The sequence below is a fragment of the Phoca vitulina genome, unplaced genomic scaffold (genome assembly GCF_004348235.1).
Source record: "Phoca vitulina isolate PV1807 unplaced genomic scaffold, GSC_HSeal_1.0 scaffold10, whole genome shotgun sequence".
Taxonomy (NCBI): domain Eukaryota; kingdom Metazoa; phylum Chordata; class Mammalia; order Carnivora; family Phocidae; genus Phoca; species Phoca vitulina.
The window spans coordinates 41,735,298-41,751,151 of record NW_022589713.1 but is presented as its reverse complement, the minus strand read 5'-3'; the positions used below and the strand labels follow the sequence as shown (position 1 = coordinate 41,751,151).

Genomic DNA, 15,854 nt, shown 5'->3' with positions numbered 1-15,854 from the left:
CTAGAAGAATTTTCCTTCCCCTCCCCAAATCCCTTGTTAGATGGTCTCGTGTGTGTCTCAAGACTGACAGTTTCAGAGGCTGAGTGTGCTAGAAGAATTTTCCTTCCCCTCCCCAAATCCCTTGTTAGGTGGTCTGGTGTGTGTCTCAAGACTGACAGATTCAGAGGCTGAGTGTGCTAGAAGAATTTTCCTTCCTCTCCCCAAACCCCCTGTTAGATGGTCTGGTGTGTGTCTCAAGACTGACAGTTTCAGAGGCTGAGTGTGCTAGTAGAATTTTCCAACTCGAGACAAAAGACAACATCTGTTCTAAGGTTGGAGGAAAACCTGATGTGTATTAGTTTCCTTCTTAAGAGATTTTCAAGGGTAAGTTTGATCTAGACTTAATTTTTTCCTAATTTGCTCTATTAGAATCTAACCTTCCTGTAAGTCGGAGCCCCACGATACTATAACTGTTATGCTTGCCTTTGTGTTTGTATTTACAGTTGTATTGATCTAAGTGATCTGGTGCCGTTTATCCTTTAGTATAACACTTCCCAAACGCTGTGGACTCCCGAGGTTCCAAGGATCTATGCCTCAGTTTAGATCTGAGCCATTCAGGATGGTAGCCACCAGCCACATACGGAAACGTGGCTGGTCTGAGCGGTTATGTGCTGTACGTGTGACATACACACTGGATTTCAAAGACTTATTACAAAAAATGTAAAGTATCTCAATGATTTTTATATTAATGACATGTTGAAATGATACTATTGTGGATAGATTTGGCCAAATAAAAAAATATTATTAAAGTCAATTTCCCCTAGCTTTTTCCCCTTTTTAAAATGTGGCTACTAGAAAATTTAAAATTTCGTGTGTGGTTAGCATTATATTCTTATTAGTCAGTGCTGACTTAGATAAACACTGGCTCAGAGCAGAACCTCATTCTTCAGTTCTTTTATTCTTAATAGTCAAGCTTAACAATTCCCCATTTCTTGTTTCCTGACCTTTGTTCTGAGTTTTGTTTCTGAACATTGGGGGACTATAGGTGTTCATTAGACTCTGATTTTCTCATTCAAATGTACCTGGACTTTATTTGATTCGTTTATTTCCGAGAAGAGTCTCTAGACTGTTGACCTCAATCTTGATGATTCTTCTAATTTACACAAGAAAATATTTATTTTATTTGGTCCTATATCCCCTTCAAATAATCTTTAGCACATTGTGGTTACCCACAATGCATTTTTTAAAAAATAACAGATGAGCACAGTCAAACTCAGACTACTCCTTGCCAGAGTCATTTTGTGTATGAAGAAGCAGACTGTTTCGAGGTTAAAGGTCTCCAAAGCAGGGCTCACTGACCTCAGGGGTACACTAGACAATCCACTGGGTTACAGTATAAAAAATATTACAACTTCTTTTTTTTTTTAAGATTTTATTTATTTGAGAGAGAGAGAGAGTACAAGATGGGGGAGGATCAGAGGGGAAAGCAGATTCCCTGCTGAGCGGGAAGCCAGATGCTGGGCTAGATCCTGGGACTCCAGGATCATGACCTGAGCCGAAGGCAGACACTTACTTAATGGACTGAACCACCCAGTCACCCTTAGAACTTCTGTTTACATTTGTTTTACCCAATCCTTTTCTGACTTTTCATTTCTTTCATGCTTTCTAATGAACACATTCATTTACAATAATTTGTAAATATTGGGAAAGATAATGTGTAAGTATTAGAGGGATGTTCTCAAAATTTTTACTAGTAAGGGTATGTCATCAAAAGATTTTGAGACTACTGGTCCAAAGAAGGTAATTTTCTCTCCTAGTGTAAATTGACTCCCACCACTGTGTTAGTTACTCTTTTGAATTTATGTAATTCATTCATTCATTCATTCATTCATTCATTCATTCATTATTGAGGATCTACTAGGTGGCCGTTGCTTTGCTGGCATTTACCTGACCTCTGGGCTGAATCCGTTGTTTTCCTGCCCACCTCATGGCTGGAAGAAGTTTTGGCAGGCTTGAGGTGTTTGGGGGTAGAAGAATGAGTGATGGGGGCCTTTTTTCTTGGGCTTGCCAACATAGCTTTTAGGACTGAGCAGGTCTTCACTGAGGAGAAATGTCTGCTGTCTCTAGTTTTAACGTTCTTCTCTTTATTGTTTTTATTTTTTTTAAAGATTTTTTTAAAGATTTTTTATTTATTTGATAGAGACACAGCGAGAGAGGGAACACAAGCAGGGGGGAGTGGGAGAGGGAGAAGCAGGCTTCCCACTGAGCAGGGAGCCCGATGCAGGGTCCTGGGATCTTTAGTGTTTTTAAAACTTGTATTTCCTGGGGCTCTTCTCCCTGTTTCAGTTCTTTTCCTAGACTGAGAACCATCACTTTTTAAGACTTCTTTGGTCTTCATTCCCATCCCAAGCACTAGCTATTGCTATTTGTTCAACCCAGAAGTTTCTGTCACATCACAAGGTGACCGCATCCCTGAAGTGATGCTATGGAAGCTAAGCAGCAGAACCTGGCCAGAGATTCATGGAATCATTTGCTTGGGGTAAATGAGATTTAAATCTGAGCCTCAGGAGAACTTCAAACTACCCCCTGCCATGACCCTTCAGTCCCCATCTCTGCCATAAATCCCCCAAGGTCAATATCTATAGTGCTTTTACCTGTCCAAAATACTTTCCTTCAAATGTGCCAAGGAGAGCATTTACTTGGGCAGGTTAAGGAGGGGTGGGGGGGGAATGAAAAGAGATTTTCATTTTCAAGAAGGACTTTTCTCCATCCTTAAGAACCCACTGTGTAGACCACCATTTACAAGGCTAAGCTGGCTTCTTGAACACAGCACCCACCGAATTGCTGCAAGTAAAAACCATGTGAAGCCATAGGAAGTTGTTGAAAGGGGCAGCAAAATCCCAGGTTCCTTTGCCATGTTTAGCCCCTCCCTAAACTCACCTCTGTCTCCCAAGGCTTCCTTCATCATTCTGTGGTAGAGTGAAAAAGTACATGGGCTTTGGGAAAAATTTAAACCCTGCCTGCCACTGACCAGCTTTGCGACCTTGAGTAAGGTACTTCTCTAAATCCCTCTATACAATGCTGCACAATATCTAGAATTGTAGAGATCATCATATTAGTACATACATTGTGGGGTTTTGAGACTGCCTGCCCAGCACATGGTATGTGCTTGGTAAGTGGCTATTTTTAATAGAGATCTGCCGTGTCCATCTCTTAAGTCGGGTATGTTCAATTTCCTGGATAGAGTCTTTTACTTTTTTACTTGAAGTATAGTTGACACACAATGTTACATTAGTTTCATGTGTACAACATTGTGATTCAACAAGTTTATACCTTATGCTTTGCTCACCACAAGTCTATTCCTGGCTTCCCTTTTAAGAATGCTTGAGCTGAAATGAACTTGGGCGCCATCTGGTTCTGGAAGGATCAGGAGGCATAGCACCTGTCTGGTTTTGAGATCAGGCCCTAGACCTAATTTGATAGTAACAGATCATAAGAAACGGCTTCTGAAGTTACCTCTCAAGTATGCCCAGATTTGAGTGGGCCAAATGGCAGCATTCTCTCATTGATATTCTTTTATTTAATGAAGTAGGACATGAGAGAAAACAGTTATTTTCATTTTGAAAGAAAAATAAATGTAGCCCGAAAACGTTTTTATTTTCCCTCAATTTTCCCCATTGCAAAAAGACTGCCACCTACCCTTGACCGCATGCAAGCTTCATTTTCCAGATGAACTGACCAGTCCCAAAGAGGTAAGCCTCCTTTGAAGGCAAGGCCTATCCCTGAGACCCAAGTGTGGTCTTTTGCAATCAGGACTGGAGCAGGGGCTTTGGGTGGCAGCCCCTTCCCAGGGTGGCACAGCGATTAGGTCACTGGCTCTGGAGCCAGACTGCCTGGGCTCATGCCTTGGTGCTGCCCTTGCTAGCATTCTCTATGCCTTGTTTCCCTTACCTGTAAAATTTAATAATAATACTAGTACCTATATTATAAGACTGGCATATAGATTAAATGAGTTAAGAGAAGTAAAGTTCTTCAAACAGTCCCAGGTACATAGTGAACACTGAATAAGTGTTAGTTATCGTTAGTTATTGTGTGTGTGTGTGTGTGTGTGTGTGTGTGTGTGTGTGTGTTTCGTGTGTTTCTTTTTCCTGGAAATTGTCTGGGCTAGAAATTACCGGGGCAAAAGTCCTTTCTTGTCTTGAAGTTGCTGATGTGGAAGGAAAAATCACAACTCTCCAATGAAGCTGAGCAAGAGGGCCTGGCTAGGTCGTGGCTTAGGAGACAGGCAGCCTGGGATCCTGCCCACAGTGAAACAACAGCTCCAGCCTCCCAGGACCCAACAGATCTTACTGGGAGAAGGACACTGTGTGCCTGGAAGTTCTAATGGGGTGTGCCTTTCGCCTTTGCCCCCAGGCATATGTCAGACCAATTTCCCCTGCCTGGAGCCTGACTCTGGGTTCAGCCAAGGAAAGCAGAGTTTGACCAGGTCTAGCATGCAGTGTTACTCACAGGACTGACATGTGGTTTTAATCCAGCCCTCTGAAAATATGCTTATGTATTCCCGTTCACTCTAGTCATGGTTTTGTTATGAAAATTATTTAACTGATCTTTAAAAAATGGAACAGAAACTCCAAATTCAAAATCTCTGCCAGTCTCACTCAGGGTCTGAGTAGTGATGAATCAGTGATCAGCCAATGGGGATTGTTTAGTTTAAAAGAGAGCAGAGGTCGGGGGGCAGAATGGAAGGGCCTTTGACATCTTTAGTGATGACTCTAGAACCAAGGCTAAACATGAGCTTTATTACACACACACACACACACACACCACATGGCTTCCCTCAGGAAACTCCCATCAAGAAACACTTTACAAATGCTTTGTAATTTTATCTGTTTTGATGGGGAGAAGAACCTGTGACCTCTGTCTTCTCTCCACCTCCCCTGCCCAGCATGTTATCCCATCATCAATGGCAGTTTAGTGGAGGTCCAGGGTTTTGTCATCTTTTTCTGACACCTGGGAATTGAGAAAAGATGGCTTTGCCTCTGTCTCTGCCACTTGGTCCCATGCAGCAGCCAGTGGGAATCCTAGTTGTTAAGCACAGGGGATGTCAGGGTTCAGAGCAGGGCCTTCTGGGAAGGGAGAGCTAGGGCCCAAAAGTCAATCCTGACTGGATTTTCCCGAAGTAGATGAGCATTCCTTTCCCTGTGACCCTTTAGAAATGGGAAAAAAAAAAAAAAAGTCTCCTGCTGGCTGTTACAGTACAAATTGTAATCGAGTCCTTTCCTCCAAGTGTCCTTGTTTCTGAAATTGTCTCAGTGCAAAGGCCACCAGGTTTGTGTTGGAATTCTTCAAAAAAGCCCTTCTCAAAAGACCTCTCTGGTTTCCATTTAACAGAAGTCTCCCTCAATTACGAAAGTAACCTGTTCCTGGGACATATTTGTGACCAGGGTGCACTATTATTATCTGCATCATAGCCTGAGCCCATCTGTGGTGACAGCACTATGCCCTTATTAGTTAAGGGAAGGGCACTATATTTCATTACTAAACTGCCTTACTGTTATCTGACCAAGGGCACACACTGAGCCCAACAGAAACCACGGAAGGATCTGTGTTAGTTAAGTTCTGCTATGACAATGCTGCATGATAAACAACGTCCCAGTCTCCATGGCTTACAATATACACCCATGTCTATGTGTGGGTGTGGCTGGTTTGGCTGCAGGCTGGGGACTGGATTCAGGTCCCTTCCAGGGGCCTCACCTGGGGCATACGCCTCTTGTGGAGGAGGACAAATCTGTAAGGAGGCAAGTCAAACCATGCAAGCACATTCAAAGCCTCTAGTAGGATGTGGCATATGTGATGTCCACTAACATTCCATTGGTAAAAGCAAGTCACGTGGCCAAGGTCAAAGACAGTGGGTGGGAGGTATACTCTATCTTCAGTGAAACCATGGCAAGGTGAGGAAGAAGGAAGAATAGTGAACAAATAATACCACCATTGACACTGTCCTTCACTTCATGTTGAAGAGCGGTCTCCCACCCTCTATGGAGGCAATGATAGGGGGTTTGGTGGTGGCTCCTGTCTGCAGCCCAGCACAGGTCCCCAGGTTCTCAGTGGGCTGGGCTCTTTTCTACTCTCTCGGCTTTCCTTCCCACAGTTGCTAGGGAGCCCAAACCCCAGTCTTGTCAAAATCTGTCTTTTCCTTTAGTCCCTGCACATACTTCCTTCCTGGCTCCTACCCTCTCGCTCTTCACCTTCCAACGTGCTTTTAAGCCATGCAATTCCTTCCTGTTCCATCTCTGATATCTTTGGTTGGAACCTCTGTAGGACAAGACCTTTCCCAGTGCCAAGGTGGCCTCCTCTTAGTTTACACTTGTAGTTTTATGATGAAGGAGTTTCTCATTCTGCCTCTACTTTGAGCTGTCCTCCCAAATATCCCATTTTTTATTCTGACATTACAATATGCCAAACGCAAGAAAGGGAGTGGGTATTTTTCAGATCCCAGAAAGGTAAAAGGAGTTAATTTTTTTTGAAGATTTTTTATTTATTTATTCATGAGAGACAGAGAGAGAGAGAGAGGCAGACTCCCGGCAGAGCAGGGAGCCTGATGCAGGACTCGATCCCAGGGCCCTGGGATCATGACCTGAGCCGAAGGCAGACGCTTAACCGACTGAGCCACCCAGATGTCCCAGGTAAAGGGAGTTTAGAAAGAGGAGGCAGAAACATTGATCCCACTACTCATTTAAATGTACCAAACTATGTGGTGGACCCTTTACATATTTTGACTCATTTACTTCTCATGGCAATCCTTGGAGGGAGGAATTATCTCATTCTCCCCCATTTTATGACTGAGGAAATGGGCCAGAGAAGTTGTGTAACTTGCCCATTGTCACACAGGTGGAAAGGGCAGAAGCTGATCTAGAACTCAGCTGTGTTTTCCCCAAATCCCCTTTTTCTCTAGCCACCCCCTCTTTCAGTCCTCTGCAGCTGTGGGTGGATGTGACTGCTAGGCCAGTGGGCATCTTCTCTGAGGAATTAAGGGGAAGGAGGTAGGCTGGAGAAAGCGTGGGTGGCGGGGGTTAGAGGAGGGCAGGAGAAATCAAGCCGCTGTAGGAATAGACAGTGAAGGTCACACCAGTCCACTTTCCTGCCTACCAGCGTCATCCCAGGGCAGAAAAGATAGTGTGTGGGTGTTGGATGGGGAGATCGGGGGCGGGTTCAGCTGGCAAGTGGGCGGTGATGGAGTCTGTTGGGTCCCATCAGCAAACTTTCTAGAATATCATGCATCAATCCCCTTTCCCCTTCTCTAATGTCCTCTTTGTTATTCAGCTGAATATTTCTCTTCAGAGGATGTTTTTTCAGTTTGATCAAAGCTGCTTTTCTTTTTCCAAAGCTTTACTTGGGTGGCCCTGTGGGGACATCTGCTCATGGCCGGTTTGAACCTTTCTCTCTGCACAACCACACAATTACCAACTTTCTCCAGGTTGTCTGAAGCCAAGTAAGGCCAGGAAGAGGATCAAAACAGTCTGTCTTCTTCAAACACTTTTAAAAAGATGATTTATTTTTCCCTAGTGGTATCCAAAAGTTTGAGAATACAGATTATGAATCCAACATGAAAACATATTTTCCTTTTTAGAAGGAAAAAAAAAAAAAAAACCAAACAGATTTCTTTTTCTATGGCCATTTTTCCTTTTAGTTTTAATTCAAAATATTGGTATTCTTGCCAGCTGTGGGGCCCTGGGCAAATGTTAGCACTCTGGACCTTTCAGTTTTCTCAGCTATAAAATAGGAATGAAAGCATTCCCATTTCCCTCATATGCGTGAGGATTTAATGAGATAATAACTGATATACGATGAAAAGGTAGTATCTGTAAGCAGTGGGACCCAATGACTTCATCTCTCAGTGTCTCCTGTATAGAAATCCTCACAGTTTCCCCTAGAGCTGCATGTGCTGTGTGTTCAGTGCAGCGGTTTGCTATAATAAAAATTGGGAATGATCAAAATATTCTCCCTATAGTGGAATAGTTAAAGAAATTATGGAATATTCCCACTGTGAACTATTAAGCAGCAATTAAGTAACTTTATATAGATAGATACGAGAAAAGCTTCAAGACATCTTAATTATGTTCAACAAGCAAGTTGTGGAATGATCCTCTCTTTTATGCTAAAAGTAATTACCATGTATAGTAGATGAAAAAGGAATCCCCCAAAAGACATCCATGTCTTAATCCCTGGAATCTGTGAATGTTACCTTATTTGGAAAAAATGGTGTTTGCATATCTAAGTTAAGGATCTTGAGATGGGGAGCTTATCCTGGATTATCCAAGTGAACCCTAAATGCCCTCATGTGTGTCCTTGTAAGAGGGAGGCAAAGAGAGTTCTAATGCACATAGAAAAGGAGGAGACATTGGGGTACCTGGGTGGCTCAGTTGGTTAAGTGTCTGTCTTCAGCTCGGGCCCTGATCCCAGGGTCCTGGGATCGAGCCCCATATCGGGCTCCCTGCTCAGTAGGAAACCTGCTTCTCCCTCTCTCTGTGTGTGCACACATGCTCTCTCTCTCTCTCAAATAAATAAATAAAATCTTAAAAAATAAATAAAAAATAAATAAAATTCCCTACCCTAAACAGTTAAAAAAAAAAAAAAAAAAGGAGGAGGCGCAGTGACCACAGATTGGAATGATGGGGCCTCAAGCCAAGGAATGTCAGCAGCCGCCAAAGCTGGAAGGTTCTCCCCTAGAGCCTCCACAGGGAGCTGGTACCTTGATTTTGGCTTAGTGAAACTGATATTGAACACATTTCTGTTGTTTTAAGCCATCAGGTCTGTGGATATGTATTGTGGCAGTCACAGGCAATTAATACATCATGACAGACGTGCATGTTTTAATGGAAAGAAAAGAAACAGGCCTAGGAAGATGTATATCCAAACTGTTGACTGTGGCCCCCTCTGGGGAGGGGAAAAGATGTTCACATTTTATTTGATTTTCTTAACATTATTTGGGTTGTTCACTGTGCTTATTAATGCATGTATTGTGTGTGTGTGTGTGTGTGTGTGTGTGTCTTTTAAACAGTAATAAAGGCCAAATTAAAAATATATCTAATCAGGACAAAATTTAGAATCTCACTTCAGAAGGATTATCGGGTAAAGACATCTTAGAGGGTGACAAGAATCATCTGTTTTATAGAAAAAAAGCTCATTTCCATGCCTCTCAGAATTGTCCCTCTGAAGGATGGTGACTGAGCATTTATGCACTGACTTTTGTCCCCTTTGGGCTGAGCATTGTCGCCAAAGGTATTACCTTTCCCTGTGCCCCCCTGCAAAGCAGGCAAGAAAGCAGAGAGTGCATCAGGCACTTGAGGTGGGAAGCTGTCAGCGTGCAAGGGATTGTCCACTGTGGGGGCAGCAGGAATCCGTTGGGGGCCAAGAGGTCCACAACATGGGGCACCAAAAGCATCTTCTACAGAGAGAAAGCTCCTGGAGCCCCAAACAGGGAAGAAGCCCAGAACTGGAGGAGCCCCTTCTCACCAGCAGGCTTGCAATGCCCTAGGCCAGGGATCGGTGTCTGTCCCCCTCCAAAAACCCCTCTTATCTGAGGGCTCGTCTCATACGGAGCCTCCTGTGTGGCGGGCACTGTGATAGTCCCAAGACACAACAGCAAGGGATCCAGTGTCCTGCCCATGTGGATCGACAGACTTTAAATGGTCAAATATAGTAAAGAGTAAAAGGGTGTGCTCAGGGAGGAGCAGGGTGTTACGGGAGCTCATAGCTAGGGCATCCAGCCCACGGAGGGGCCTCTGTGGAAGGCTTCCCGGGGACGACCTAAAGAATGAGAATAGGGGGAGAGGGATGTTCCAGGCAGAGGGAACAGCATGTGTGAAGTGGAGATAGAGAGGGTCTGGCACTGTCCAGGAAATAAAAGTTCAGCGCGACCAAGCACTCCAGGCATTTAGACTTTCTCCAGAGAGGCTTTGAGGGATATGATCGAGTGTGTGGAGAGTGGATTGTGGAGGAGCAGGAGTGGAGGGAGAGACCAATTAGGTATCCTAGTAAAGAAGAGGGTGCCTCAGCCTAGGTAGACACAGAGTGGCCAATGAGAGATGAACTGATTCCAGAGATGTGTAGGAGGAAAAATTTGCAAGACTTGGATGTATGGGGCAGAGAGAAGGGCGGAATGGAGATCCGGCCCAGATTTCTGGCTTGGATGTCTGGGTGGATGGTGCTACCTTTCAGCAGATTGGAAACAGGAAGGCATGTTTAGAGGTGGGGGAGATGGTGAGAAATCATAGAGAGTAGAGAACATCTTGTCGACCTAGTGATCCCTTCCCCTCTGACTCCTAGAAATCTCGCTGTGATGGGTGGGCCACCTCTCTTCCTGCTCCATGACACTCTTGAAGGGCGGTCCTTGGGGGTGTTAAGTGGCCGACATACCTGGAGGCAGCCCTCAATTCCCACAAAGCTAGTGAATAGATCTTGTGAACGTGTATAGAAGGAGCAAAACTCTTGGATCTCCCGGAGCTGTTTGGGGGCCATGGCTGCAGACCACAGAAGCTGGAAAAAGTTGGTTGTTCTGTGGCCTGGCCTAGTCACTGCATTCTGTAAGGGTATGTTCCTTTCCTCTTAAAAATGTGCCACTAAGGCCTGTTACTATGAACATGGCCACATAAACTCAGCATTCTTGCCACCGTCTCCTGGAAACCATCTGAAACCAACAAAGAGAATGGAAGACAAAATGCAAATTCCTTTTTCCTTTTTTTGAGGCAGAGGAAAGGATACGTGATACATGATACATCACAAGCCAGATTTGCAGGAAGCAGCCTAGTCATGATTTCAAATTCAACTCAGGCCCCTCTATAGGAACCTCTTTCAACTGACTCGTCTAACTCATAAAAGGAGTTCAGCATCCACGCAGAGACACTATAAGAAAAAAAGGGAACAATGAACAGCAAAGTTTATGAGCAGATTAAGGTCAGTCACCCTGAAATAGGTGAAATTTTTGAACAATCGCTTCATTATGGATTTTTAAAGCTTAATGAGAAAATACCTCTATGAAGAAACACTACAAAAGAGAAATGCAAGAACTCAAGAAAAAATGGTAAGATAGCGGGAAGAAGTAAAATATGAGCTGGAAAGAAATAGGGAAAAGTAGATATTAATAGGAATTTGGTAGAAATTCGAAAGTACACCAGGGTGAATGAATATTGGGGAAAACACAATCAGCCAAATAGAATATAGAAATAAGAAAAATGAACAAACTGAAATGAAAATGGTTAGAAAGGGTTAGGGAGAAGATGAAAGATATACACAGGACAGACAGAGGAGATCCAACACATAAGTCATTAAAGAGCCTGAAGAAAAAATAAAAATAAAACAGTGGAACGGAAAACATATTTAATATTTAGTCTAAGAAAACTTTGGTGAAATAAAATATTTAAATCTACCTTTTCTAACAAGGTAGATTACACCCAGAAAAATTGACCCAGGAAAGCCAACACTGAGATATATTCTATTAACATCACTGGACTTCAAAGAAAACAAAAGATCACGTCATACCTGTCAGAATGGCTCTTGTCAAAAAGACAAGAGATAACAAGTGTTGGTGAGGATGTGGAGAAGGGGGAACCCTTGTGCACTGACGTTCCTCAGAAAACTAAAAGATAGAACTATCAGATGATCCAGCAATCCCACTTGTGGGTGTTTCTCTGAAGCACATGAAATCAGTATCTTAAGGAGACATCTGCACTTCTATGCTCATTGCAGCATTATTCAAAATAGCCAGGATATGGAAACAACCTAAGTGTCCACTGATAGATGAATGGATAAAGAAAATGTATATATACACAACACAATATTATTCAGCCATAAAAAAAGAGAAGGAAATCCTGCCATTTGTGACAACATGGATGAACCATGAGGGCATTTTGCTAAGTGAAATGAAGTAGACAGAGAAATACTATATGGTACTATACGGTTATCATTTGTATGTGGAATCTAAAAAAAATGTTGGGCTCGTAGAAACAGAGAGTAGAACGGTGGTTACCAGGGCTTGGGAGGGGGCAGGGGGAATGGGGAGACATTGGTCAAAGAATATATAGACTTCCAGTTATTAGGTGAGTAAGTTCTGAGGATCTAATGTACAGTAGGTGACTGTAGTTAATAATACCATATTGTACACCTGAAATTTGCAGAGAGTAGATCTTAAGCATCTTCAACACACACACACACACACACACACACACACAAAGGTAACTATGTGAAGTGTTGAGTGTGCTAAATAACTTGATTGTAGTGATCATTTCTTAATGTATACACAGATCAAATCATCACATTATATACTTTAAATATATACAATTTTATTTGTCAATTATACTTCAATAAAGCCAGGAAAAAAGTGTAAAGAAAAAGAAAGAATTCTTATGGCAACCAGGCAGGATAAAAGGTCCCTTCTATTCAGTGGAGTAGGACTCACAAGCCATTCGGAGAAAGAAACTGTGCCAAAATATTTTCTTTCTAGTCAAACTTTCCTTCGGGTGTGAATGCTGTAGAAAAATAGTTTTGAACATGCAGGAACTCAGAGAATTTTGTTCCCATGAGCACTTCTTGAGAAAATTATGGATTTTTGGCTTCAGTCAACCAAGAAATAATGAAAAACCAGGGCAAAAGGGACAGGAATATGCAAAGAATGTACTTCACTGAAGGGCTAAGACCTGAACAATTGTGAGTATTGGACTAAAGGGATAGAATGTACAAGTTTTATATTCTAACAATATAAAAATGATACAAATATACAAATTTGGAAGGGGACTCAGGGAAAAGGTGGGAGAAAGAATAAACATGCTATTCATTAATAAGAGCAGAGAACCAAAGAATATCATTTAAAGCTGCCAGATACAGTAGACATGTAGGCATCTTTAATTGTACAAAGGCAAACATTAAAATGACAAGGCGAGTGACGAATATTGAATAGCAGAAGAATGGTAGGGGACAGGGAAGAGGACAGGTGCTCATTTTATGATTGTTCTTACTAGGGATTCAGAACGACTATTTAAAGAGCTAGACAGCTAAGGGCATACAAGCATCAAGGTATACACCATAAAACAAAATAAAGGTAACTGAAAACATAGTGAAACAATTCCAGATTATAAATACAAAAAATATGCCATAAAATTTAATGACAGACTAAAGATGTATAGCATGTCAAGTGACATAAATGGGCTAAACCTACCTAGTGAAAGAACACAGAGCTATTTTGGTGGAAGTGTGTGTGTGCATGTGCATGTATGTGTCTATTTATTTATGTGTATGTATTTGTGTGTATGTGTGCGTGGGGAGATACAGAGCGCACAAAAGTCCTCTCCTAAACCCTTACCCCATGGTAGACCATGAAGGAACCCTCTGGGCAGATTTGAAAACCATTGTTCCAGCCCATCTCCAGCAAGCAGGAGAGGGATTCCGGATGAAATCCAAGTTTTCTTAGCCCACATCTACGAGGAAGATCTTCTCTAGGCTTTGTCTCCCTGCCCTGTGGCCCTGGGGGCCTTGACTGGAGAAGGAGGAAATGAGAACCCTGCCTTCATCTGAGCTGCCCGGTGCTATTCAGCACACTGGTCCCCAGCCTGCCCTGCCTCAAGCAGGGTGTTCAAGATCGGGGCAGCACGGCCCTGGGACGTAGACCCACCTGCTGGCTCCCAGCAGCATAGGCACCTCGGGGTCAGGTGGCCAGGGGTGGGGCCTGAGAATTTGCTTTTCTGACAGGTTCCCAGGTGGTACCGAAGCTACTGGTCCAGGAACAGCATGTTTAAAAATCACTGCCTCAGAGTTTGTCCTTGCCAACACACACGGAGCTGGTGCTACCACATCTGTGTGCTAGGAAAGGCCAGGGCATCCAACTTCCACGTGAGCAAGTGGGGCGTGCAAACGTGCCTAGGCAAGGACCGAGTCACATGGCCACAGAGAGGCTGGGCAAGGTCATCTGCAGCTGGGCAGCCTTGTGCCCGGGAAAAGGGAAAGGCATGTCTGGGAGACCATTAGAGATCTAGGGAGTGGGCCCTAGGGCTCACATGGAGATGAAGAGAGGGGCCAGCCCTCAGGCGTGAGGGACAGATGTGCAAAGAGATACTCCTGGCGCTTGGTGACTGGTGTCATAATGGCGGTTTATCCGAGGGGGAGAAGCCCGGGTCCGACTGCAAGCATCAGCAAAGGCTACCCTGGAAGGCAAAGCAAGCTCAGCTTTGAAGCAGGAGCGTAACTGGCTGTGGTTGCCCATTCCTCCCTTGAAGGCCGTGAAGTGTACTCCACGTCTCTTCCCTCTTCATACACCTAAGATGTTCGTTCACTGTCCCCGTTGTTTTGTGGATTGGGTCTGACATTTTCCCAGGTCTCAAACTTTCTTTTTCTATCCTGTCCCCCAGGCATCTTGGCTCTGGAGAAAGCTGCGTGGCAAGAGGCGGTGGGTGATGGCATTCTGCCTCTTGATGACTCTGTCTGTGGTGACTGTCACCTGCTTCCTCCCACAGCATCCAGCCACTGGCCCAGACCCGGGTCCCATGGAGCCCCAGGAGGTCACTGGAGCCCCTGGCCCCCACAGCCGGCAGGCTCTGAGCTCTAGCTGGAGGCAGCGGGCAAGAGACCTAGGGTTCTGGAAAGGCTGGCCCTTGCCTAGGAATTCCATCCCGGTGTGTGCTGAGGAGAAAGGCCACAGGGGGACAGTGGACGGAAGCAGGAAGTCCCTGGGAGAGGACAGCAAGTATCCAGGGAGGGTCAGGAGGGACATTACTTTGGCCTCTCCAAGAAATTTGAGACTCAGTACCTCGCATCTTTTGCTCCTGAGGGACGATGAGGTCAGGGCTCCAGGAAGCAAAGACTTAGGTACCCCCTGGCATGACAGTCCCATCGGAGAGGCACAGAATGAGACTGGCACCCTGGCTGACCCCGTCACAGGACGTGGCATGACAGCTTTACAGGCTTGGAGAGCTGCTGTTGGACTCACCCTCCGGCCCCACCCAGTGGAAAGCAAGAATCTGCCAGGAGCTAGGAACGGAGCCTTGACTGGTAGGCGACAAGCAGGGCATCCCACCCCAGTTACAGGGGCTCGTCGGTGGCCTGGCTCTGTTGCGGAGCTGCAAGAATCTGTCTGGTGTGATGCCGAGACCCCTGAGCTGTTGACCAGCTTGAGGACCGGTGGGCAGGCCCCCCCATGGCTCACGGAGCACGATGTGCAAACACTCCAGCTGCTGGCCCAGGGGGAGGTGGTGGGCAAAGCCAGGGTCCCTGGCCATGGGCAGGTTCTGCAGGTCGGCTTCTTCAGTGATGGTGCCCTTCGGAACATGTCTTCCGGGCTCAGCCATCTCTGCTCCCAGGGGCTCTGTGGCCTGATCAAGAGGCCTGGGGACCTTCTGGAGGTCCTGTCCTTCCACGTGGACCGGGTGCTGGGGCTGCGCCGGAGCCTGCCTGCCGTGGCCCGGAACTTCCACAGCTCCTTGCTGCCCTACCGATACACGGATGGTAGCACCAGGCCCGTCGTCTGGTGGGCGCCTGATGTGCAGCACCTGGGAGACCCAGAGGATGACCAGAACTCTCTGTCCTTGGGCTGGCTGCAGTACCAGGCCTTGTTGGCACATGGCTGTCGCTGGCCAAGCCAGGCCCCCTGCCTGGGCATCCACCACACCGAGTGGGCACGCCTGGCGCTCTTCGACTTCCTGCTGCAGGTATGTGGGGTTGGACAAGGTGAGGGTGGAGAGCAGGGCAAGTGTGGGATTTGGGATGAATTGAGAACCTGGAATTGCCCTCCTGAGGATGGTTGGTGACTCCCCCCTCCAATCCTTGTCTTTTGACCACCAAGCACCTGTTTTTGTTATTTTTCTGCCTCTGTGTTTATTCATCCAGTG

The 15,854-nt window shown here is 45.1% G+C and overlaps 1 protein-coding gene across 1 annotated transcript in view; it reads left to right on the top strand.

The window, feature by feature from the left end:
- Positions 1-9: 9 nt before the first annotated feature.
- GASK1A (golgi associated kinase 1A) overlaps positions 10-15,854 on the top strand; it is a 33,440-nt gene continuing 17,595 nt past the window's right edge. Inside the window, exons 1-2 of the mRNA XM_032408865.1 lie at positions 10-363; positions 14,379-15,674. Coding sequence (XP_032264756.1) covers positions 328-363; positions 14,379-15,674 — 1,332 coding nt within the window. The 5' untranslated portion in view covers positions 10-327. The remainder of the gene's footprint in view (positions 364-14,378; positions 15,675-15,854) is intronic.